The sequence below is a fragment of the Cebidichthys violaceus genome, unplaced genomic scaffold, assembly GCF_023349555.1.
Source record: "Cebidichthys violaceus isolate CVI_PGR_0920_01 unplaced genomic scaffold, fCebVio1.0.p SCAF_5, whole genome shotgun sequence".
NCBI lineage: Eukaryota > Metazoa > Chordata > Actinopteri > Perciformes > Stichaeidae > Cebidichthys > Cebidichthys violaceus.
The window spans coordinates 3,472,295-3,497,668 of record NW_027176705.1 but is presented as its reverse complement, the minus strand read 5'-3'; the positions used below and the strand labels follow the sequence as shown (position 1 = coordinate 3,497,668).

The following is a 25,374-nucleotide window of genomic DNA, read 5'->3' as shown; positions in this document are numbered from 1 at the left end:
CCTTTATCTTAAAACAGGAAACAAAACAAATTTAGCGTAAGGCAGGCAAAAACATGCAACAAAGACAATAAAATTGATTGTCAAACACGACTATTTCCTTTCTAAAGCCAAAACACAAATTGGGTTACTTATATAGTCTATGCATGTAAACCTGCACAACACAATATATCATACACTGATGTCTAAAAATGATTAGAAAATGACAATAAATAACCGAAGAAGCCAAGTTATCACACAGAGATTAATAGAAAATAAAATAAAAGCTAGATTCAAGTTAGACTGAAGAGAGCAGATTTTGGCTTAGATATTATTTAAAAATCACACTGACCCTGGCTTTCTTCTTTCTTTGATCTTTATTTACAGAAGAGTAGTTTCAACAGACAACTTGAGAGTTGCTATGGGTTTTGACATTTTCAAATATGGTAACACAGTGGAATTTTTTCTACAAACCACAAGAATACCTATCCTGTGATGATACCGGTGAACAAGCAATGTTTCTATCACAAATCATTACTACGGCCGCCATGACTAACACTGAGTAATCCATCTGTCGTTTACAGACTAAGAAAATTGCACTTCTAGAAATGTAAAGATGACAATCCAAAACTGCTCATGGCCCAAAAAGTACTAATCTAAGTGCTCCTACAATTTGCTCCCACAGTAGCACATTTTGACATGGATGAATTCTTGTTCAGCAGACAATGATTACAAAGGTGTCTGAGTATCTGAAAAGCATGACTGAGCTGGTACACACAAAACTAGCGTAGAAGACAATGTGACATCACTGGACAAAGCAGCTCACCACCGAAGCACCAGAATGTACAGAGAAAAGCCAGAGAGACAGAAATACACTGAGCGATTTTCTACAAAACAATATATCATGTATGCATAAGGGTTTCCTTGATTTACTTCCCAAAAGAACAAAATGAGACATTGTGTGACATCAAATGACATGTATCTGAGTCGAATATGCTGGCATGATCCTCTACAATTCGATATAAAGATGGGGCACCTGAGTAGAGAAGAGACACATATTTTTGAAATGGCTGTCTGCACTGAGAGGTATGACCTGCCTGGGGAGGACGTCCCTTTAGCCCTTCTCCCTGCGTAGCACTTCCGTCTTCTCGGTTCTGCCTGTTGTTTTTTTAATTAAAAAGTAAGCAGACACTTTTCTGTTTTTTTTTCCCTAGGATTTTTGTTTAAAGCATGAGTACTACATGAGTGAGCCCATGCTTTAAACTCTTTACAATGCTTAGTAATAACTACTATTGCAAAATAGCAATGTAAAAGTCGATTTAGATTCCACTGACCCCTTCACCACTACACTGGAGCATCCAGGCCCCTGTAATGAGTAAAAACTCTCACTGAGGTAAAATGAAACAGTCGGTCCTGTCTTCTCTTGGCTCACAAAATGGGATGCTTACATATACGTATATATGTTCTACTTATTACAAAAATGTGCAGTATCAAGAAACTGATCAGAATCAAATCAACAAGTTACCAAAATGAGGTATACTGTTTAATAAAACCCTCACAAAAGATGATAAAATCAACTAAATTATCAAAATAATTATCATCTCTATGAAATGAGAGCATGAGTAATTTTCCTCCCAAAAATCTGATTGTTCTAGCCAACAAGAAGACAAACAAAACAATGTAAGTTATATGTCTTAAAAAGTTAGTGGTAAAGAGTTAATAGAGCTCATATAAGGAGAGCATACATCCTTTATGCTGGAGGCAGGTTTTATGCTTATCCCCATTTCAGACCCTGTCGGCTCCACATACCATAATGATCCGCTACTGCATCAAGACTGGAAACACAAGCAAACCGGCTTTGTGAAACCCCTCATTTTTAATACTGAATACTTCTATACTGAACCGTTCAATATCCAACTATCATTCTATGTTAGATTTTGACAAAAACCAACTCCTGCATCACATTTGTGTTGGTGTCTACTTGACTGCCAAATAGCTGTGGTCTTTCTTCAGTGACAATAGAGACTTTTCCATAGTGGAAGGGTGAACCTTTGCTATACGCAAAGCAATAGTTGCTTTGCATCCATTTAGAAATATACATACAAAAGTAAAACTTGAATAATTGTCTTTTGAAAATGGCTATGTTGGATTAGAGACAACTTTTCAAACTTTATACTCAAAAGATTTCAACAATCACATTTGGAAGGTCAATTTAATTTTCGTCACAGTGAATGACAACTTACTTGAAACATTATCTGAAAGGCTCTGAGTCAGTGACCTCCATCCACTTGGTTGTAGTCCCAAGGAGCTTTGCAAACACTGCAGCTCAGGCTTCAGTATCTGCAAATGGTGAATGGAAGAACTGAACTCAGGTCTTCACGAAACCTATCAGAGCAGAGCAGGAACAGAGTCTGGGATTTTAGCACTTCTCTTCTTTAGGTTTATCATCATGGCTGACCTTGACTGAGAGAGGTATGTTTAAGGTATCAAACTGGAATGCTTTTGAGAAGATTATGCTTATTTCTGGATTCAGGACATACAGGTTTTTGAGGATGATGAGAAAGCATCAACATAGAACAGTGTCGGTAAAGAACCTGGATCTAAAATATACACACATTGTTTTGGTGGTTTGCTTTAGCTTACTGCATATAAAGGGCAAATGATCGTCAAACCTCAGGGCGGAAAGCTGCGACTGCATTGCTTTCTTTACATTTAAATTGTCGTCCAAATCAATGATGTCACAGCAGATGTTTTCCTTTAACAGCTGATGGAAACCTGCTCTGGCATCACTAATTTGAATGGGGCCACAAATAAAACATGGTTGTCACTTTAGATTGATGAGTTGAGTGGTACAGCAGCAGTTTGCTGCCATAGTTGAGCTTGCTGTATTGCTCGTTTGCCAAATAGAGTCAGTTTTATTTTTGTCAGTGACAGTTGGTAAAATCTGAATTCTCCAAAATTCGGATTCACCAAACCCCACTCATTTATCCTCAAAAGATCTTGCAATTAATGTTTGACCCAGGTTTGCTAAAAACACATTCACTTCTGTCCCTATATGACTGCTACTGCAGCAAAAAAACATGTTAATCTTGTTGTGAAGGTAAGTACATACATGGCAAGGCTAAAAAAATAATTCTCTTTGAGGTACCAACCATGCATTTTGTTGAAAAAAAACAAAACAAGAACGATACGAGTTTTACAAAACACAGTTGGTGAGAAACATGTCCAGGGTGTCTCATGCATGTCACGAGGGACCATTTACATTTTTGTTGCTGATGTGATTGAGTTGAGCTGGTGAGATTTTGACACTTGACATGGACATGGGTAGAAATATGGGCAGTATGGAAGAGTTATCCATTCCCTTTTCACTGCTGGATGACAAGAAAGCCACCTGAGAGAGGATGAGACATCATGTACAACAGGGCTGGATTCAATGCTCTGCTTAATTCTGTCAATCTTTGAAGTGAATATTATTATTATTATTATTATTAACTGATCCCAAACTTGGCAAATTTGCCATTATCTCAAAGTCATACAGATGTACAAGATTATTTCATCTACAGTTTATATCACACTCATTCAGAGTAACCCTAATCCTTTCGTTGCACCAAAAGTGAAATAAGTTAAAGTATAGTATTAGTATCTTTAAAATAGACCTTTTGATGTGAAGCACCTAATGGAACCAGCTTGTAACTAACTCACAAACGTTCTTTCTCATGAGGAAACACAAGTCAATCATCACCTACAGGCAAACAAAAACTGCTGTCATTTTAACACTTCTGCCACCCACAGGCAATGAGTGTTAGCCAGCAGTCACACCACAAAATTACATTCACTTTGTCCACGCAAAATAGTTGGGGCTGGAAGCTTGGTGACGCTGTGACTACTCGTAGGGTTAGTTATAGCTGTAGCTGTCGAGCTAAACATTAACATTTACATTAACAGTAGCTGGACCGGCCAGGCTTGCGCTCGTCAATCTCATTATCTCATGGAATTTCTCTATATTTTACCTCTACTGTTAACTTCCTCTATTGGCATTTTGTTCACCATTGCAGACCGTTTTCTTCAATAAAGTTATTGGGAAACAGGGAAAATAAAGCTCTCTGAGCTAACAAGCTTGCTAACAGTCAGTTAGCGACTGAGCAAAGCTACCAAGCTAACTGGAAAACAAGTTTACAAAGTTTATTTAAATTACATATTTTTACCATCAACTCCTGTCTACTGCAAACCATTGCTCAGACATGAGAGTTTAAATAAAAGTGAATAGTGGGAAAAGCTAATAAACAACAGTCCGCCATTTTGGACTCTCAAGCCCCTCAACGGTCAGCACTGTCAAAGTTCACTGAAGTAAAATTCTACAATATCACTGCTCTACATGCTGGTGTGACCAGGCATTTAAAACTTGTTTAATTGTTGCTGTTTTTTGTGTACTTTTTCTTTTCATGTTCCATAACACATCCAACATAAACACACTTAAACAGAGCCTGTAAAAAAAGTAAAAGTAGCAGTAACACTGATTGCTTGCAGGTGGCACAATTGTCATTTTTGACATCACAATTGACATCTACTGGACTTAGTTTCAGGTGCTTCCTATCAAAAACACTGGGTGTTTAGGTTTTCTGTAGGGATTTAACTGTAACATAATACTAACCAATACAATCTTTCAGAGATCTGAGAGGAAGCCGCAATGCACTAAAGCAACATAAATTCCTTTAATATAACACAAGAACGTACGAATGATTACTTCTGCAAGTACCAAACGCTGTAAAATCAACTTTAAGAAAATATTTCAAAAGGTTTACATAAAACTAATAAAACCATATTGGAAACCATCCTGAAAAGAAATGAGGTAGTGTTGTTGATAAGTAGTAGGGATGTACCAGTTCCCCGTTTACACTGCAAAAACCAATACTGAAACACTCAGCTTCACTTATCAGTCAATAATGGTAAGCAATTTGATCGAATACTTAAATAATAAGTTAAACAATTTGGGGTCAATGTAAAAAAAAAAAAAATTGGACCACATTTATTTTATTTATTTTTTTCCATCAAACTCCTTTCCTATCTGATAATTGCAGAAATGTATCAATGTATGTTGATTTCTGGTACTGAGCAAAGCAATGTGGAAATGTTCTCATACAACTGGAATCAGATACACTTTATGAATCAAGTTGAGTTCCCCTTTGAATTAAAAACATGGCTAGCTTTTCACATAGGAAAATTATTATACCAAGTTTAAATGACAACTAATGGCACAGTATCACATTGGTGCATCCCTAATTAGGAGTACAATTTAGAAGAGTGGTCTACAGATGCGTTGTTGTAGCATCTTCTCCCACCAACATAAATAAACCAGTAGCAACATAAACGTGTCAATTCTTTGATTCCAAAATGAGATATACACCATCTAAAATATAGTGTCCCTGGTAAAGAAAAAAACATCACGCCACGTGGATATATGGGATTTTGGAAAAAAATACTTCATGTGTACCAAATCTGTATACTCCATTTCTTTTTACATTTTGAGTGTTTTTTTCCTTCATTTTGACAGGTGTTTTGTACTTGCACTGAATAGAATCATCCATAGAAATATACAGAGGTTATAAATGCACCTACAATAATTAGGCACCTGAGACCCCCACACTCCATTCAGGGAATGTGTGTGTAAATGTGTGTTTATGGGTGCGTTTGTGTGACTTGAGCTTTCTGTGTGTGTTTCTGTGTGTGTGAGTGTGTGAGTGTGTGTGTCTGTGTGGGTGGACCCTGAGACAGCAGAAGGCTGGAGAGAAACACAGGTGTCACTCTCAGAGTGTGCAGATTTTCTTCAAGACTTATTCCTCAGTGCCACGTTAAAAGTAGCAGTAGCCTGCGTTTCCGATCCTCCCATTCATGATGTTAGCCTGTCTCACTCACTCACAGAACATTTCAGGCTCTCTCATAGAATAAAGCCATGTGCGACACAGTGGGAATAGCCTCCTTCAATCCACTTCCATCTTGGTTTAGTTAAATCTTTCTTTTCTTTCCTAAAGACAGGAAAAAACCCAGAGGAAAACACGGTTGCATTGCAAGAGATGCATTACCATACACAGTACTCTACCACTAAAAATATACTGTATATGTATACAGTATGTGCCAACCTATGAAACAATGGATTCAAGGACCGTATAAAATTTTCACGGAAGAGAAAGGAATCCAATAATGAGGTGCATAAAAAAAATCCCTAGGGATTCTGCCTGGGTACGTAAAAGAAAGAAAATCAGTCTGATGTCTGTGTTTGTGTGTGTGTTTGTGTAAGGGTTGCTGCCCTACATGCAGGGGCTATGGGCACAGATAACTGTGTGCTGCTGAGGTAGAGTGGACAAAGCCGGAGCTGACAAACGGGGCAGAGGACATCCTACCAGAGATGGCCTTCCCTGGTGCCGAAGGGCAGTGTCCGGAGTCCCCGTTCTCCAGATGCTCTGACTTCAGCACAGAACGCACATTTTTTGGGGAGTGGAAGCCATTGGTTAGCCCCATGTCCTTCTGTGGCTCTCTGTCTGAGCTCAGCTGGTCTCCCGTGCCTTGTAACTCCCTGTTGTGATTAGCCACCAACTTTATCAAGGGAAGACTCATGGGGCTTTGGGCCAGTGATAGTTTTTCGAAAATGTTCTCTTCTCCTGGTGGGCTTGGCTGACTCAAAGGGGAATATCTGTCCTCTGATAATGAGGGTCCCCTGGTGGTGTTAGAATCCTTTTCCCTTTCGCTGCCCTCCTCCTCTTTCTCCCTTCCTGGGTCTGACAGCTCTGAGTGAACAATAACTTCTGCCTCCACCTGGTTACTGCACACGGATGTACACAGGTGATCTTCTATGTCCTGCAACAAAACAATATCACTTTTACTTCAGGTTGTTCTATTAGTTGATCTACACAGGTCACTCAAGAATTTTATGTTTTTTAGTTAAGTACAGCGTATGATGAAATTTTACATAACTATCAGCAACAATCACAACGGACTGTTCGCTAAACCCCTCCATCAAACAGTGATGGGCAAATCATAGTTAAGTAACTGTAACTGGCCTGTCAAGATTTTTCCTCATGTCAAAGGTGAGTGGTGTATATTTTCCCCCTCTCTAAAACAAAGAGCAAAAGTGTAAGGAATGGATTAAACTGTGTTTTTATCTACTCTAACTCTAAGCTTCAGTTATTATAGTATATTATCAGGTATGTCCTACTAACTAGCTTACTGCTCACTATAGTATGTGTTACTGCCAGAGCCAAGGAGCACACAATTAACTGAGGCCACATTAGTGTGTGAGGTTGGAGGTTATGTTGACAAAAGCCCTAGTCACGACTAGCACATCCATTGTGTTGTTGTTTCACAATAAGTGGAAGACGGTCTGTTAACAGAGTTCAGGGTCAGGTTAGCAGCTCAATCCGGCTCTTTAATGAATTTGGGGAAGATACCATAGCATTGTTAACTGTGATAGCATTACATTTGTTAACTTTTCCCCTGGGACATGCATCTTAAGCCTCTATCTTCAGCACAACATCATATATGAAGCCATCAAGTGCATATTTAGGAAACCTTTACAGAAACTGTGTTTAAACCAGTCAGCTGGAAAACAGCCAAATCTGTTTTAGTAAACCTATTACTGAAATCAAGGAGCTATTGTTTATTTCAAGTGGTAAATCTGCCCCGATGACCCTCATTGTATACTGCATATCTGCTGTGCAAGAACAGACAGCTTGACAGCCATAGCAACAGTAAATAAGGGAGGTGGTTTAGCAAACAGTCAATTAATAATGTCATTTGATTTGTGGTGTACAGCTAAAGTTGCTTGTCAGAGACAGGTTGATAGCTAAAATAGATTTTTCATAGAATTTAGTTCATTCATTTACCGTGCCATTATCAGTAATTTGCATGTTGAGAGCTCCATTAATGAGTGTTGGAGAGTCTTCTGTTATGGTGTCTCTGTATCTAGTGATTCTGTTGGCCCAGTTATGACTCACAGAGCCATTCCAAGCAGCCTGTAAGACAGTGGATGCACCAAATTACAACTATTATCCCTCTATCAACACGTGACAAAAATAACAGAATATTCAAGGCCCATCTGGAGAAGAGCTTCCCCCTTGCTGGTTTTGACCTTGGGATCAGGTGCAGGGGCATCTTCCCCTTTCCCCGGATTAGAACTTGCCATCAGGCTCTGCTCCTCTGGGGCCTCTTCTGGCAGCTGACCAGACTCTTGGACGCCTGGGGGCATCAGTGTCTCCAGCTCGTGGCTATCGCTGCACTCTGGCACGTTGGAGGAAACGGGGCAGCCTCCTCGCCTGTACTGAGGGGTCACAGCTGTGGAGTCCAGGCCCCCAGACACCTCCCTATTTAGATGAGAGGGATAGTAGTAGTAATATAGAGGTCTGAACGTTACATACTGGATTGTTTTACCTGTTTTTTAGTTATTAAGACAACAGTTGTAAGTAAGTAAAACATTGAACACATTCAAATGTGCATAGGTTCTGTACGACTGCTGACACTGTACAGTTACCTTACCTTGATTTGCCATTACGAAAGCTTAAACACATGCAGAGGAGGATGCATATCAGTCCCAGGCACACACCAACTATGATGCCTGTCACTGCATGGATGTCCAGCTCTGTTCAAATATCAGACAACAGGGAATAGGAGAAAAACACTGTCAGAATGAATGTAAACAACAATCCAGGAAAAACAGAGTTCACACATGGAAGAAATATATGCCATATTGATTTTCACATGTGATCTGTTGCCAGTAGCTATTATCTGGCTCATATCTCTCCATCTTAAAAAGTACTAAGATACAATGCATTTCTAGTTTGAAATACTGTTTGGCTCAGGCCTGATGTTTTGAGACTGCGTATTGAGACGTATTTAAGACAAAGTTACAATAATGAAGAGATATGAGGCGACATTCAACTAGGGACAGCAGACCTTCATTGATATTCATTTATGCTAGGTATTTTTGGCAGTCTGGACATAGAGAGGAGAGGAAACAGATGGCAGGAGCTCTCAACCACCCACCAGCCACCTCACTCCCATTCACACTGGCAACACTATTACAGCCTATGTGAACAAAATAAACCTGTTACTCTTATTAAGGATTTGGTTACAACAAAAATAAATTTTCACTGCTTATTGCATCAGGAAAGTTTATTGTTCAGATATTCCAGAAATATGATCTACAGGTTGGTGGATAGCAGGTTCGCAACAATATTCTTCTATACGTATAAGAGAAGAAAAAGGCTTAAATGGTCAGACCAATTGAATACTAATTATCTTCATTGTTGATGAACTGTTTGTAATTGCAATGAGTTTGACAGGCTCATGTTGGATAATAGTTGACAGAATAGTTCTTTATTTAAGATTGAAGACAAAAAGCGTATTTCATAATTTAAAGTAAAGCTAAAATGCTGCCTGATGGAATCACAAAGTGTATAATGAGATTGCATGCTTAAACACAGTGACATGAAAGTAAAGAAAGTGCTTTTCACAGCAATTCTGCACAAAGAGCAGTAATTCAAAGATCTCCCCTGGGGGTGGCTGATGAGGCCGCCCCTTTGATACCCACACTTCTCCTCACAATGCACCAGAATAGGAGAAGCAAATAACAGTGTCCTACTGAGCTACACTTTCTCTGCTGGCAGGGACAAATTACCCACTTTAGAGTGATAGAAAAGTGTGTATGTGTGTGCATGGGTATGGGTGTGAAAGCATGGTAAGGCTTGCGTCTGCAAAAATGGCTGTACGATTTTGAATCTCAGAATACTTAAAGAGGCAATATGTAAAATACGGCCATAATTTTTGTTTAAAACATTCAAAAAACAAGCACTAACATTATCAACAGAATGTGAAAAGGCCTGTCCTGTCTTGCAAAACCACTTGTACCTCAAGAGGCAATAGTGAGTCACTGTAGTGTCCAGACTGCCCCGACTCCATCGTAAGAGGACGAAGATGTAAAGCTGCCCTAAGGGCTTGTCAATCACGTTGAAGGTACAGCGTCTGTGTGCGTGTTGATAGTTTGTTTATTGGATTAAATTCAAAGTGGCAGAAAAGAGATGATGACTTTGATGATGTTTTTGTCTCGACCTCCCCGCCACCAGGAGGCTGCTTAACCGAAGGAGAGCAGGCGCAGCTCCAGGAGATGGACGGCCCTTCAGTTAGCACTTAGTTAGCAGGCTGCAGACTGGGGGTCTGTCTCCCAGTGCACACTTTCCTCCTGTCCGGGTGGTCTCCTGGCCGCGGGGAGGACAAAATGAAGGTGCAGGTTGTTTTCTTGATTCTGCCACTTTAGAGTTAATCCAACAAACAATCAAAACATACACGTATTGAACAACCCCCAGGTTAGTTGCACAAACACAAAGATGGGTAATGGAAAACACAGGCTGACGCCACAGGAGAAGATCATAAAAAACAAAATTATTCATATTCTGTATTCTGTAGACTACGAATGTAACCTCTCTTTACTGAACTACTGCTACTACAACTGTTATTGCAACCTTAACTACTGCAACCACTGCTCTTAAAATTACCATCACTTATTTTCTTGTTATTAAGGTCACCTATATATTGCAAGTACTGTTTGGCACATACCATATTTCTGAAGGGGGGTGTGAACATCCTTTACAGGTGAAAAAGGCCCTGGCCCCACCTCAGTTGATGCTCCCAGCTTAAAAAAGTAACGGGTGCCACTGGACAAACCCTGGACCTCCACACTGGTAATGCTCCCTGTGAGAGACAGACGGATAGGAAATCACTGTCAAGGCACATCATAAATCACAGTTTCACTCAGAATTTCATTAAGTATTAAACAGGATTATAAAAATAAAGGGCTCAGGATTTGTGTCATGCCAGCCAACACCTACCGTCCTGATATAGGTTTTCCCACAAGTGCTCAGGCTGGCTGAGGTTGCCACTGAACAAGATCCTGTAGCTGATGATGATGCCGTTAGGCTCCAGCGGAGGGCGCCAGCTCGCCACCACAGACGAGGAGTCCAGAGCACTCAGCTGCAGCTCCTCAGGAGGTGTGGAGGGCCCTGAAGGAGAGAGGAGGACTAGGTCAGTAATTAGAGCCCAGAAATGAGGCCTCACAGCTGCGGAATGTATATTGTCTTGGTGGGGGATTTGACATGTTGTGTGACAACCATCTGCGTCCTCATGTCCCCACCACCTGGGTACATGATAGAGGGGACAAGCAGGGCAATGGGGGAATGGGCTTGGGCTCAGGTGATGATACATGGCATTGGAGAGCACAACAGAGTGACTGGTGGTAATAATGTCGTTAAAAGCAGCCCACTCTACACTCTCCACCCTTACTTGGTTTACAGGCAGAGCTGCTGGCCAATATGAGAGCCACTACTACACCTGGGTATTCCATTATAGCCAGTTATCAGCCATCAATGCCAACCACGAATTCCCATGTCCACTGGCCACAGGCCAGCCAGCACACTGATCCACACATGAGTGAGCGCACACTCACTTGCAAGCAAATGCATATATTACCGTATCTGCAGGCTTCAGAAAGCAAAATTGGAACACTTTTACCTTGCTAGCTGGAGATTAAAGTGATAAAATATAACTCAAGTGCAGCTAATCAGACAAAAAAATCTGAATGCATAAATGTGCACTTAAAGAACAAGATGAAATAAATGATTTATAGGGAACATGAGGTAATATATTTAAGCAGACACAATAAAAAAACATAGGTGGGATATATTTCAAGATCAAAGCAAGAAGTGACATGCTTAAGGGCACTACAGAGTTGTGAGAGCGAAGAGTGTCTTCCATATCAAGTGAGTAAAAAAAAGACTTACTAATTTCCAAACCAAGTAAATGCCAACAAAATGGCATAGCTCTGCAAGAATGTTTGAATACCTTCTTCATACAGCACCCTTGAAAAACAAAGTTACAAAGTGCTTTTCACAAAAAAAAACCAAATAAAAGTAAATACAATCACTATATCAAGCATGTTTTAAAGACCACAAAATACTACAGGAAACCCCTCAACCCCTCTTTATGGACTAAAACGGAACACTAACTTAAATGACTGCACTGATAGGAGCACAGCAGAGACTCACGGTCAGACAAGGTAGACTCCTCCACTGTGCCGCTGAAGGGTCCCACCACGTCCACACCATTAGACTGCACCGCCAGCTTATAGCGGGTGAAGGGCCTCAACGCCCCGAGCAGTATCTCCTGAGCAGAGCTGCAACACACAACAGCACGGGAGAGTCCTGAGTGTGTGGTGTATGGTCTGTATTCTGGGCTGACAGAAAAAATAACTGACTTTGTTAAATTTTGCCTGGTTAGTTTGTACAGCATGTTGGACCACTCTCAGCTTCAATATACATTATCTTACTATTTTACCTTTATTACATGCATCTACTTGACAATCATTTAATTTATTATTTTTATTATTAATGCACCTCTTTAACCCAAGAATTCCATATCCTTACTTAAGATACTTCTTGAATAAATATGACATAACAATGATGGTGAAGACAGGAGGAATACAGGGTATAGTTCTTGACATAGAGTAATAGTACCAAGTTAAGGATAGAGGGTTAAATAAATCCAAGGGCAATATTATGTGCTTCATTTCGATTACTGTATGAATGATGGATAATAATGGAGTTACTCATAGCTACCTGAAAGATAACAGAACTCTAACAAGAAAAATGTGTTGGTTTTGTGTTTGGTGTTGTAAATAAAACATTTTTATGCAAAGAAATGCAGAGTCTCCTTCAAGAAACTCCCTTCTGGCTCTTTCACCAGAAAAGCTTAGTGAAGCAATGTATTGGTGGCAAACGCAAGCTGATTTTGACCTGACAAAAAAAAAGAATGTCCAACTAATCAAGGGCAGTTCCTGAAGCATGCTCCTTGTTAGTGACCCGTTTTTATAAACAATATCATGCTACTTCTCAAGGTGTTTCTTTGCATCACAGTTCAGGTTTGTATGATTATTGAATTGATGGGTTCACACACAAATACTGTTAAAATGTGATTTGCAATATAAACATTAATATATAAGGAGTTATACCGGAAGCAGTATTGCTCAAATGTTGACCATGAACTATGGTGATACATTTTGAGATATCCAGGGCTATTATCTCTGTAAAATCACAGGCAATTATTAAGTTTCTGTTGTTTGAACTGGTTTCTGACCTGGTATAATAGGAGACCAGGGAGGCGTTGGTGGTTCCAGCTGGGCTGCAGCGCACTGTGTAGTTGATGATGCGTACGTTGCTGAACCGTGGTTTCTCCCAGCGCAGCCAGATCGAGGTGGAGCTGTTGGCCATGGCTTGGATGCTGATCGGGGGCAATGGAGGGGGGCGCATGGGCGGGAAGGACGACGACGCTTTAACACACACATACACATTATTTGCCTTGATACAATTTGTCATTTTTATTATCCCATAAAAGTGATGGAGGGAGGGAATGCCTTTTTTACAAGACGCTCAACAATACACACCTGCAGTAAGATAAATCTTACCTCTGTCATGGGTCTTGTCTGTCCTTCCCTTCCACACAGCAGCTGCTCCATCTATCTGCTTGTTGAATGCCCAAACTCTCACCTCGTACTGCCGATCAGGGACTGACACACACACACACACACACACACACACACACACACACACACACACACACACACACACACACACACACACACAGACACACGCACACACAGCAAAAGAGAGTGAAAGACAAATATGAAAACAGAAAAATAAATGTATATATATAAATATTATATGTTACAAAGACAAGCCATTTAAATATTGAAATTAGGCCCTAGATGTCATCTAAACGTAGTCAATCCATTTTGGTCTGATATGCTGTACCTATAATGTAACACTAATGGCAGCTAAGCTACTAAATACTTTAGAATGAAACGTTGAATTATACTTTTCATGAGAGGTGTCTGTCCATTTATGTTCCTTATTTTTTTTTTAAATAAGAGTGCTAGTGAAAGCAACTTTAAATCACTGTAAATACTCAACTCAGAGTTGAACAAGGCTCTCCTAAAGCTTAGTGTACTAAGTTTGTAAAAATAGCTGAGACATTTTTATCAAACCTTTTTTTCTACAGCAAAGTCAGCATAATTTGATTTCTTATTTAGTCAAAAGTAGATGAATGCAAATCATATTTATACCATTGACCATGGTAATAATATAAATATGAATGTAGAATCAAAAGCATGTTACATTTGGAGAATGTACTTACCCAGCCCAGTGAGGAGATGATACCTGGCCTTCTTACGGAGCCTGATGGTGTGGGTCTGTGTTGTCTTTTCTACATTGTCTGATTCATCAGCCTCCACCTCTCGACAGGACAGCTTGTAACCAGAAACCAGTGTGTGATTTGGCGAGGGATGCCATGTCACATTGAGTGTGTTCACTCTGGCTCTGACTTTCAGCTCAGTGGGGGCAAAGATCACTGAAATATTTAGAAAAAAGTTAAAAAAAGAATTCCACATGGTAACATTATCAACATCCACAAGCATTTCCCAGTATATTTTGACCTGTTGTTTGTCCTGCTAATAGCTGATATGTCACATTTCACAAATAACTCTAGGTTGAGGAAAAACTAGTGATGCTCATGAAGCAAATGTGGACTTTGTCTCTTGATAATGCGACTTCAATAGAATTGTACATTCCAGTATTTCACGTTTCATTATATATGACTGCTGGCCTATGTGTCATATGTCTACTAAGTGACTAAATGGTGACTTACTGTACAAGCAGAAAATAATAATCTCAAAAAAGTGTAAAGTGACTCAAAGTTTCACAGTGAGAAGTTATGTTCCCTGTATGGATTAAAGCTCTCAAAATTCCATGTCATTCCAAAAAGTATACTACAACACCAGAGGGAACTCTGCATAAAAAAACAGGAATTTTAGGAATGAACAAATGCTAAGAGAGTCAGGTTCTGGTGCCTTCCTTACCCATGATGTGGTCGCTGTAGTTGTAGTGGGCTAATGTCTGGTGCTGGGCCCACTCAGAGGCAACCCCAAAGCCAATGCCTGTCCCAGCTGCTATCCTCAGTCGATAGGCCCGGTTGGGCTGCAGCTCTTTCAGTGTGAACTGAGTCTCATTACCCCTTACTTCCACAGAGAACACAGTGTCCACTGTGGGAACACATAACACACTTCAAATATGTTGTCTCTAAAAGGACAATCTGTTTTGAAAACGCTTCCATCGTTTCTGAGCGTCTGCATTCTTAAGCCAATCTGACATATTATCCCAAACAGAACAGAACCATACAACATTAGTAAAGTAGGCTGCCAATATTTGCCCTTTTCTATGAATACATTATGTGAAGAAACCAAAATGGGTAAATTTCCTGAATTATACTCTGTGAGTCACTAAATTGTACTTTCACTGGCAGATCAACTTGATATCCTGCAGGGGTTACTCACCCTGATCCAGAGTGCTATACTCAATGCGGTAGCGGGTAACAGCCCCTCGACTGTGCTGCGAGGACAATGGATGCCACATCAGCCTGATGTCTGTGGGGGAGGTGCTGACTATAGACAGCTGAGGAGGTGCACTTGGTACTGAAGGAGGGAATAGAAGGACATACTAAACTGTTTGATAACGCACATTCAAGGCATATCCTATAAATCTGCACAGTTACTGGACTCCTGTAAGGCACTGCTGATTTCACAAAGACATTTTAGACTGGTTTGTGTTAACCCAAAGTTAACTTTTTGGTCACCTAAACATGTCTTATTCAGTGTTTGGTTGAACTGAGCTCCACTCTCCTGTGACACATCTGGTTTAGTCAAAAATACTCTGTTGAGTCTCCAGTGAGCTACTACTACTACTACTCTTTAAATAATAACTAGGACACATAATGAATGGCTGATACAGATGACTCATAAACTCTTAACAATCCGGAGGAGTTACAAGGTTGGAACGATATGATTTTTGCTCTGTGAAGCATCCAAGGCTGGCCTGAGGTTACCAGTATGAGTTTATGAGATTGATTACGCACCATCCTCCAGCATCTCTACAGTAACAGGCAGTGATGGGCGACTGGCACCCATGGGAGAGTAAGCCACCACAAAGAATGTGTAAGCAGTATGGGGTAGAAGCTCTTTGATATGATATTCTGTTGTGTCGTTGTTCATCGCAAACTGGTACTCCTCGTTATCCGAGCCTGAAATAGATGAAAAATGTAAAATCAAATCAAATTTTTAGGAAATGTGTACATACTTACTGTACTGCTATACACACACACACACACACACACACACACACAAATAGAGACGCACCTGCGGCGTGTTGGCAGTGCACAGAGTAGCCAATGATTTGGTCCGAGTTGTACTCAGGTTTCTCCCAGATGAGCAGGGCAGTTGTGCTGGAGGGCATGGCAGACAGGTGGCGAGGAGGGCTAGGCAGACCTTCCCTCACAATGACCGTCAGCTTGGCAGTGGCACAGGCCGTGCCCAGCCCGTTGTCTGCTATGCACTGGTAGTAGCCCTCATCCTCCAGCGCCAGCTGGTTGATGAGCAGGACTCCAGGGCTTTGGGTCTTTACTCGTCTAAATGACTTGATGGGCTGACCATCCTTAAGCCAGTGCAACACTGGAGGAGGCTCCCCAGAGCTGTTGCATACAAACCTGGCTGTGTTTCCCCGGGAGAGGGACACTGTCTCGGGGGGCTGGAGAATCACTGGAGGGGCTGTTGGAAGAAAGAAACAAATCCAGGATTTACAGGGGAATCGGATTATGTGCACTGTAAAATTAAAGGGACACGCCAAAGATATTGTGTGGGGCGCAATGTTCTTTGAAAAACTTGCTTCACTTGGCTTGTGTTATGTTGCCACTGACGAAAATGGCATCCAAAAATATGTGTGTGCAGAGGATGTTACGAATGACGATAATTTTGGCTGACTCTGATTTTCAGTCGCATTCAGTCCGAGAGAGGCCCCTGAAGGCCGCAGCTGCAGTGGGGAGGTAATGAATGGTGGGGATCCTTTAGAACCTGAGCTGACGAGAGATAGTGGTGCCTTTGCTCAAATTGCCTTCTAATACCAACAGAAACAGAATCATTCTGCTGTGAAGAATGTGAGCGTGGGTAGTTTTTGTTGGATACTGTCGCCGATGACAACCCAGTGGGGAAACAGTGTATAGTGGCGGCATATTTTCACATCTTACTCTGAGGATTAAAAATGTATTTTGATCAACCAGAGTTGCTGAATGTTGGAACAGTGGTAAGACTAGCCCAGGCATGTTAAGTGATTTTTTTAAATTCTGTGAAGTTTGAATGAAGTGTATTTCACAATAAGTTAAGATTGCAATTAAACCTATCTTAGTAAGAGAGAAACTTGAGGGTTGTATTTTTCTGCCTAGGTGTAAGAATATTTCCTTTATTGACATTTTGTGAGTTTATTTTCTGTTTAAGAGTTAACTGGTGACAGAGACTAGTCTCAATGAAGCAGCACTCAGACATGTCTAATCCGTCATTATATACAGAACAAAACAGGTCTCCTACCAGGCACATGCAGCTCAGCAGCAGCATTGATAAATTCTCTGGTCTTGGGCTTGTTGGCCCGGCAGACATAGACGCCGGCATGGTGACGCCTTGTGTCCCTAATCACCAAGTTTGTTGCGAGGACGACCACATCAGTGGAAATGGGCTTTCCGTCTGATCAAAGAAGAAAGCAACAAAGAACAACAGGACAGTCTCAAATCATACAGAAGAAAGAGATCGGCCTTGAGAAAAGTGAAGATCATTTCTCAGGCTTTCAGTTGCCTGAGAAACAGCACAAAAGAGAGAGGCAGCAGAGGATTTGACCTGTAATCCCATAGGTTGACCAACAGATGGCTCTGTGACTTTTTAGTCTGGGTCGACTGAGGCGTCTGCATTGGCACACTGTGTGTAAAATCCTTCACTATTCACCATACAGACCACTATTTAGTTTGTCCGCCATTTTGTGCTGTTGTTGGATGCTTTACATAGAATGATCATCTACAAGGTGAATTACCTTACTATGGCACGTACAAAATAGTAACTGAGCACAAGCTATCACTTTGCATTGCACATGATCTGCATATCGTACTGCAGTTTTTGACAACTGATACAATGTGTAGAATTCCCTGAACAGTGAAATGTTAAATGCTAATGTGGGAAGAATTTCAGATGCAGCACTAGATGTTGCCCAATCACAGCCCAAAGAAATTCCAATTATTATTAATATTACCACCAACACTGTGTGTGTGTGTGTGTGTGTGTGTGTGTGTGTGTGTGTGTGTGTGTGTGTGTGTGTGTGTGTGTGAGAGAGAGAGAGAAAGCTGCAGAGTGAATTAATTAAGGTGACAAATCATCTTATGAAAAGTATGACTCAATGCACAATAGAACAACAGAGGGGAGATAGCTCTCATCAGCAAAACAACAACTTTACAGCCACAGGTACGCAAATCTAATCCTGACTTGTTGATATTTGCTCTTTGTGTGTGAGAGACAGATAGATAGATAAATGGTGAGACACAGATAATGTATGGAAGCGCAACAGATGCAACTAAACAAACAGGATGACAACCACGAAAAAAAAAGAGCATTTGCAAGCGTTACCTTGTCTGCTCCAGGACACCAGTGGCCTCGGCTGGCCTTGTGCCATACACTCCATCACAGCGGGACGGCCGAGCACGACTGTTGCATTCTGAGGGGGGGAAACAATGGCAACGCCATTCAGGGCTTCAGTAGAGCCTGTAAGGAAGAAAAGAAGTGTATATTGGTATTATGGATAATGAAATATTTTTTTGACTTTGTGATAGTTGCCTGTTTGAATCTTTCGGCTGAATGAAAGATGGTGCCAGCTTGGTCCCGACTTCTGAAAGGCTGACTACATCCTTTTTTGTTTTCAGCAATTCAAATACTTCATTCTTCACCAATGAAATGAAACAAAATGGCAATTCAGTCTGATTGTATGGCTTTGGTAATATCCCATCTTTGACCAATCACTGTTAGACCTGTTTTTTATGTAAACTGCCAACATGAAATACTCAAGAAATAGTTTCCAGCTTTATATTTAAAAAAACAAGACGGAACGCAGCAATACTGTATTTGTGCCTTAATCTTAACTGCTAAAAAGAAGAGGAACCACTCATTTTGGACACAAAAGCGGATTAAGAAACAACTGACTTTCTGACCTACAAAGAGAATTGCGGTGACAACCTGAATACGGACTTCTGTTAGCGTACCCTTTAAATCAGCGGCTAGTTTCTACTACTTTCTAACATGACAAGTAACCTTATCATTAGAACAGCCTATAGTTGGCTAATTGGTATCTGATTGAGACTTTCTGATTGAGACCAATTCTTAGTAGATGGATGAATATGACCTGAATAGGAAATCTTCATCAGAGGTTTTGATGTGAGAGGATTTGCTGGGAAACAGGCTTGATGCCCTTATAGCACATTTTATTTACAGGTAGCAGTGCATATCTGACACAACAGGCTGTAGACATACTGTACATTACCATGAATAATTAAACCAAATGGTTGACAGAGAGCAGATTGGTGTGATAGAGAAAGGAGGTGATGTTTCTAAGCGGCTAGAGACACATAGGGGTTTGTGACACGAAAACGAGAGAAAAAAAGAATCCAAAAGAAAGAATCTTTCTAACCAGTTGATAAAATGGCCTCAATAATGGAATTGAGACACATCTCTGCTCTTTAGCAACTAAGGATGTTCTTCAAAACATATTGAAGGTACAGCTTGCGTTAGAGAGCCTTACTTCTATGCATTTCTCTTTAGCCCAGACAGTCTCAGCAGCACATAATGCTAATGACCTCCAGAGAAAGACCTGGCATCCTGTAGACACATTATAAATTAAATATTGAGATTACATACAGCAATCCTTGGTTATGCATAAGGTTTTAAGTGTGTCAGTCCACCTTTGCGAGGACTGCACTGCAGGGTGAGCCTTCATAGAGGTCTAATGTGGACATGATGGGTGTGGGCGTAAAGCATGGAGAAAACTGAAGGTAAAGTAAAGAGGAAATGGAAGAAACCATAAAGTAGAGATTTAAAGCAGCTGCAGCACTTGTTAAGTACATGGACTTGAGTACCTCAACATCAAGCCGTCTAAACTTGGCTATGGGTGTTGAGGTACTTTATTCATAGACTTGTGAAGTGCAAGAAAGTGAAGTGATGGCATTAGATGTGATGTATGCCACTTGTAATGGCTCGCAATAAAGCCTTAAGTAGTTTCCTTCATGGGATCCACAACAGCAGGAAAAGCACCAAGGGGGAAAAAAGCCAGAAACATCAGCCTTCTTGTCATTAGAGGCGTGAAAAAACAATAAAATAAACTGTACATATTCCAGTGTTATTTGCTGTGCTGTAGTGTGTTGTGTTTTCTACCTGCTCTCTCACCAGGGGGCACCCTCTCCTGCTGCAGTGTGTGATTGTATGCAATTGGTTTCAATCACTTACTCATCAGGCACTGGAGGATAAAGCTTAGTTTATACTCGCCATAGTGAAGCCAGCGCTAGGCGCGCACGGCAGGAAATGCCTTGATCACGACGTGGGTGGTCGCGCACTACTGAATTTTTGTAACTTGGCGCACGCAATCATGTGACTGTCACAAATAGTTCACTGATAAAAACACTATTTGCGCGTCTAAGGATTATATAAAGAAGGCCAATTCACTTTTATATGCTTTAGAAAAAGGTGGTCTTAAAAATCTTTATTTGAGTAAACATTTTCAGTAAATATCGTTTTATTTTCTTATAATGCATACTTGACTTCTGTCTTTACAGGTCTTGTACAAAGGCAAAAAAAGTAGAGAGTAGAGATATGAATTTACAGACAACTACAATCCTTTCTCGCCATTGTGGAGGTTAGTTTATGGCTTTTGCCAGTTACACCTACAGTCTATGGGCATATCTATAATATTCACTCGATTCTTCACAGTACATTTTGTTGTACGCCCGCTGGCATTTTGGAGAATAATGCAGAGCACAGCGCATAGAGAATAAACACCTCCGTATCCTACATACTCGGAACTCGCAGGCCGTCTGCGGAGGTTGGCGCTACGACGCTACGGCGCCACGCGCAACTGTAAGTGAAGTCAGACCCAACCCAAATTGCCCCCTAAAGCCTCAAACCCTGAACCCTCAGGGACTTACTGACATCACCTGTTAACTGGTTGAGTGTGAGATACTGTAAGGGCTTGAAATGGTGTAAATATGAATGGGACAGCACTTTTCTGCAATATATCATGTTACCATGCCAATAATTTGAATGTCTTCCAGACTCTTTCCTCACAAGATGAGAGGTAATTTCAAATAATCTATTTACTCGTTTTAGTCAAAACAGCTTCAATGACAAAAATAAATAAATATTAGATGAATAAATAAATAAATATCCTCTGATTTTATGTTTTTTTACGTCTCCATGCTTCCACTGGCTACCCGTCACATTGCAATGAATTGTGGGTAATTCCTGTTGTGGAAAGTTTCTATGTTAATTGAGAGAAGACAGTTTTGTTCGCAAGTCAATAAATAAAGTCTTCAAAAGATTCAAAGTTGTCTTTGTCTGTTTATTCACTTGCAAGATGGAAGAGAGTACAACAGAGCACGTATCACAGCAGTCTGTTGAAAAAGCTTCAACAAAACACAATATTCAATATCCTTTATACAGTCGTTATCTCTCAAGGGAGTCACACTCACACGGGCTTATCTATCGTATTCTGCTGAGTTTCCACAGTCTTTGAGGCGTGTGGAGATTGGCATTGGGCCTTAGTCTATCCAGCAGCAGCTGGATAGACTAAGGCAGCAGCTCATTGCCTGAACTCCAGGCAATGAGCTGCTGCTTGTAAAGGCCCGCTGCTGACAACATAATCAAGTCAACAGAGCCCTGAAGCTCCACCCCCGCTGCGTCAATATTCAACATGTCGCCTGCACCAAATTTGACAAAACACTGATTTTTGCGAACCAATAAGTAGAGACCAATGTATCCGCCTGAATCCAACGTCATTTTAAATTGACAGGTGACGTGTTGCCATAACAACATACTTTGTGGCAGTGTCTTCAGAATGGAGCGGGGCGAGTGAAGCGATGACAGAATCATGACATAAGTGGCTGGTAGGTGGCTGTAAACATGGTGTAAAAAAACCTTTTAAAGCCCAAAACCCATTTCTGACTCACTTCCTGTGGCCTCATCTGTCACCCTCCCGCTTTCTTTTAAAAGACACAAAGGCTGTGACTCAAATAGGACACAATGGTTCCCACATAGCAGCCAATTACAGTTGACTGATCTCTAGCTACAGAGGCAGATAATAAAACATGGCTTTAATGTGGGCTGCCTAATGGCTCAATGCATGTAATCCACTGATGCAAGTCCTTATAGGATGCAGTCACCCTGGGACTTTGATCAAAGAGAGAAGGGTGTTTATATCAAAATTGTCAAATGCTGTAGACTGAACGATTTGTCTTTATCTAGTAAACAGCATAAGTCATTTAATTTAATTGACATCCTTGAGTTTCATTGATTGGAGCATTCTTAACATTTAGCATTTGGTTGTTGCCAGATTATTGTAAAATTAATCGACATGACATTTTGAGGATTACATTTATTTTTCTCTGTGGTTTCAAGATGTGTAATAATTTTGATCATAGTAAATTAATGTTGAGGCTATGTAGAGTCAGCTCTCTGACACAATTCACTGTAGTTTGTACAAAGTGATCAGTGATACAGTTTAAGATTATTGGGAGACAATTAAGTGAATCCTACATAAATACATATAGAAATGGTTTCCCTACAACACTTACTCACAACTTAAAATAATGTTTGTATCTGAATTGCATAACTTGTGTGTCATGCTCATATTTAGTAACGGAAATGAATCACTGAAACATTTTCAATTCTTCTGCCATACAGGGAGAATGAGTTCTGTGGATGAAGAGATGAACAAACAGCACCAAGCACGGCAGGCTCATTTGAAAGTGTAAACCTACTGTCTGCCAACACTATTTTCTTGAATCTGTATGTGTTGCAGCAAATGAAGTCTGAAGGACAGGAGAGGTAAATGCACACCACTTGCATTTAATACAAAACATGAGCAGCTCAAAGTGCTTCGCATAATAGAAATGCTTTTAATAAGAAATGAGAGGGAAATGTACCGCAATAACATTGCATAAAGGACAATGGCAAAGGTCACTGAAGTTTGAGTTGGATTAAATAGGCAGTTTTTTCAACCACACGTAGTAGAGTTGAGGAAAGTCTTTTCTTTAAAAAAATATGTTGTAATTGCATAACCGAACTCTGCTTCACTTTGTTTTGTTCTAATTAAGGGAACAATTAGGAGAGTGGCCTCAGGATGACCTGAGTGTCAGACATCTCTTCAGACAATAAATTTGACTTTTTCAATGAATTGAGTTGAAACATGTGTAACTCTGAGCTGTAGTTCACCTTCTGTCAAAACATATTTTCATCTGCTGTCCAGCTTAATGAAAACAGTTGCAAAGGTGGGTTTTCTAATGGAAACAATTAAATATTCAACTATTCTCACTTTCCCAGGTCCATAAGCCATATCACCGTATACAGCAATGACCGAGGTGCTCAAGTGGTCTATGTATGTTACATTTTCATCACATTACACCCATTCTATCCCCCTTTTTCTGGTTATTGTAGAAGGGAATAGATAGCGAAAGTCATAATTCATAATTCCCCATTCAATGACAGCATCTATATGAGCAGCATCAGCTATTCCTACTGCTGGAGTTACTACAGTCCTGGAATACTCAGAGGAAACACAACATCCACGAATGTATTCAGAGCCACTGTTTCCTTTTGTAATGCAATCCATAATATGACATCATCCACTCAAAAGATGTGTTTTGCTTCACTTGAGTGTTTGACCTGTGCAGAATGATGTATGTGCGGAGTCTGACAATAGAATGCTGTATTCACATTTATCTGCTGACGAGGGAAAGTTTCTCTGTGCTTACCTTAAATCTGAGTTTAAGGCGTGTATGTGCAATTATGATTTTGTGACATCACAACAAGTTTGGCAGACAATAATGATTCAAAGTACAACTTATACAAGTGTGGTGTGGAAACTTGAAATCAGAAACAAATTATTATTCAAAGCAGAGTACTTAAGTTGTCTTAGAAACATGTCTGGAGGGAATCTTTAAGTATTATAGCAATCTGTTATTATCCAAGTCCAAATAATGCAAACTCAACATATGTTATGCAAAATTGCCAGAAACAATACTCTAGATATAGATTATTCATTATAGTTTAAAACACAAGACACCCAATAGAAACACTGATTTACCCACAATACATGGTGAGGGAGTGCCATTTTGTAAGCACCGGAGAAATACAGAGAGAATACATTTCAAGCATCTAGTCTTCAAACTCACATTGGATTTTTTGAGGATGGCCTGGCAGCTCCCAGTGGGGCCTGGCTGCCTATTCAAACACTATAAAGCACCGCAACAGACCTTACCTGTGGTGACAGTGAGCCTGGCTTCATGAGAGATGTCTCTCCTGACAGAGTTGGACGCGACACAGCGGTAGGCCCCCTCATCCTCCTTGGTCACCTCCAGAATCTGGAGCACCCCGTTAAGAAGGGAAATAAACCTGTTTTTCACAGGACGAAACAGAGGAGAGGGGGCAGAGGGAGAAAGAGTAAGAAGGCAAATGACAGAGAGAGAAAAACAACTGAATAAATGGCTTAGTGCCCTGCAGCAGGAAAAACACAGCTGAACAACTCTGCAGGGGTCCTGACAAATCCTCACAGGACTCCATCCTTCTTTATTGAGGAGTGAGACTATTGTGTGCAACCACTACAATGAAAGGTTGCAATTACAAGTCATGCAACTCAAAACATGACTTAATTACAGGACTAAAAAGATGAAAGTAGTTCTCTATACAAAGACAACCACTCAAGCTTCATAAAAGCACAGAATACCCCAAAAAACAGTATATACAAATTATTACATTTGTGTATATTATCTTTTGTGCTGTTGATATTCACTAACTCTACTTTAAACCTACATGTCTACTTTTCCCTCTCTTATGGAGGTCATGTTCTGGACACATTACTTAAGGCCGTCAGGGCTATCGCACAACCTCTTATCGTCTTTATCGCCTATTAATCCCACCAAAATGTGGCCAGTGGTAGCCTGTTGAGGAGAGAAGACGGGGAAGGGAGTGGAGAGGTGGAGAGAAAAAGACAGAGGGAGAATAAAGAGGCAGTAGATGGGAAAATCCAGGAACAAGAAAAAGAAGAGATAATAAGAGAAAGATAGGGAGCCATAAATGAAGAGAAAATGGGGAAGGACATAGATGTATAGGGGATGATAGCGAAGAAAAAGAGCAAGAGATGGCAGAGAGGCCAAGAGAGAGAGAAAGGCACATTAGAGCAAGAG

At 40.5% G+C, this 25,374-nt stretch overlaps 1 protein-coding gene across 2 annotated transcripts in view; it reads right to left on the bottom strand.

Moving 5' to 3' along the window:
* Positions 1–347: 347 nt before the first annotated feature.
* igdcc4 (immunoglobulin superfamily, DCC subclass, member 4) overlaps positions 348–25,374 on the bottom strand; it is a 58,794-nt gene continuing 33,767 nt past the window's right edge. The window contains exons 4-20 of one of the 2 annotated variants that reach the window (XM_068730343.1): positions 24,450–24,583; positions 18,560–18,694; positions 17,480–17,632; positions 16,259–16,666; positions 15,979–16,143; positions 15,401–15,538; positions 14,927–15,109; positions 14,206–14,418; positions 13,478–13,579; positions 13,150–13,342; positions 12,063–12,190; positions 10,851–11,021; positions 10,579–10,713; positions 8,503–8,605; positions 8,099–8,330; positions 7,854–7,982; positions 348–6,828 (exon numbers count right to left, since the gene is read on the bottom strand). In XM_068730343.1, coding sequence (XP_068586444.1) covers positions 6,295–6,828; positions 7,854–7,982; positions 8,099–8,330; positions 8,503–8,605; positions 10,579–10,713; positions 10,851–11,021; positions 12,063–12,190; positions 13,150–13,342; positions 13,478–13,579; positions 14,206–14,418; positions 14,927–15,109; positions 15,401–15,538; positions 15,979–16,143; positions 16,259–16,666; positions 17,480–17,632; positions 18,560–18,694; positions 24,450–24,583 — 3,256 coding nt within the window. In that variant the 3' untranslated portion in view covers positions 348–6,294. The remainder of the gene's footprint in view (positions 6,829–7,853; positions 7,983–8,098; positions 8,331–8,502; positions 8,606–10,578; positions 10,714–10,850; positions 11,022–12,062; positions 12,191–13,149; positions 13,343–13,477; positions 13,580–14,205; positions 14,419–14,926; positions 15,110–15,400; positions 15,539–15,978; positions 16,144–16,258; positions 16,667–17,479; positions 17,633–18,559; positions 18,695–24,449; positions 24,584–25,374) is intronic. The other variant, XM_068730344.1, reaches the window with a different exon arrangement.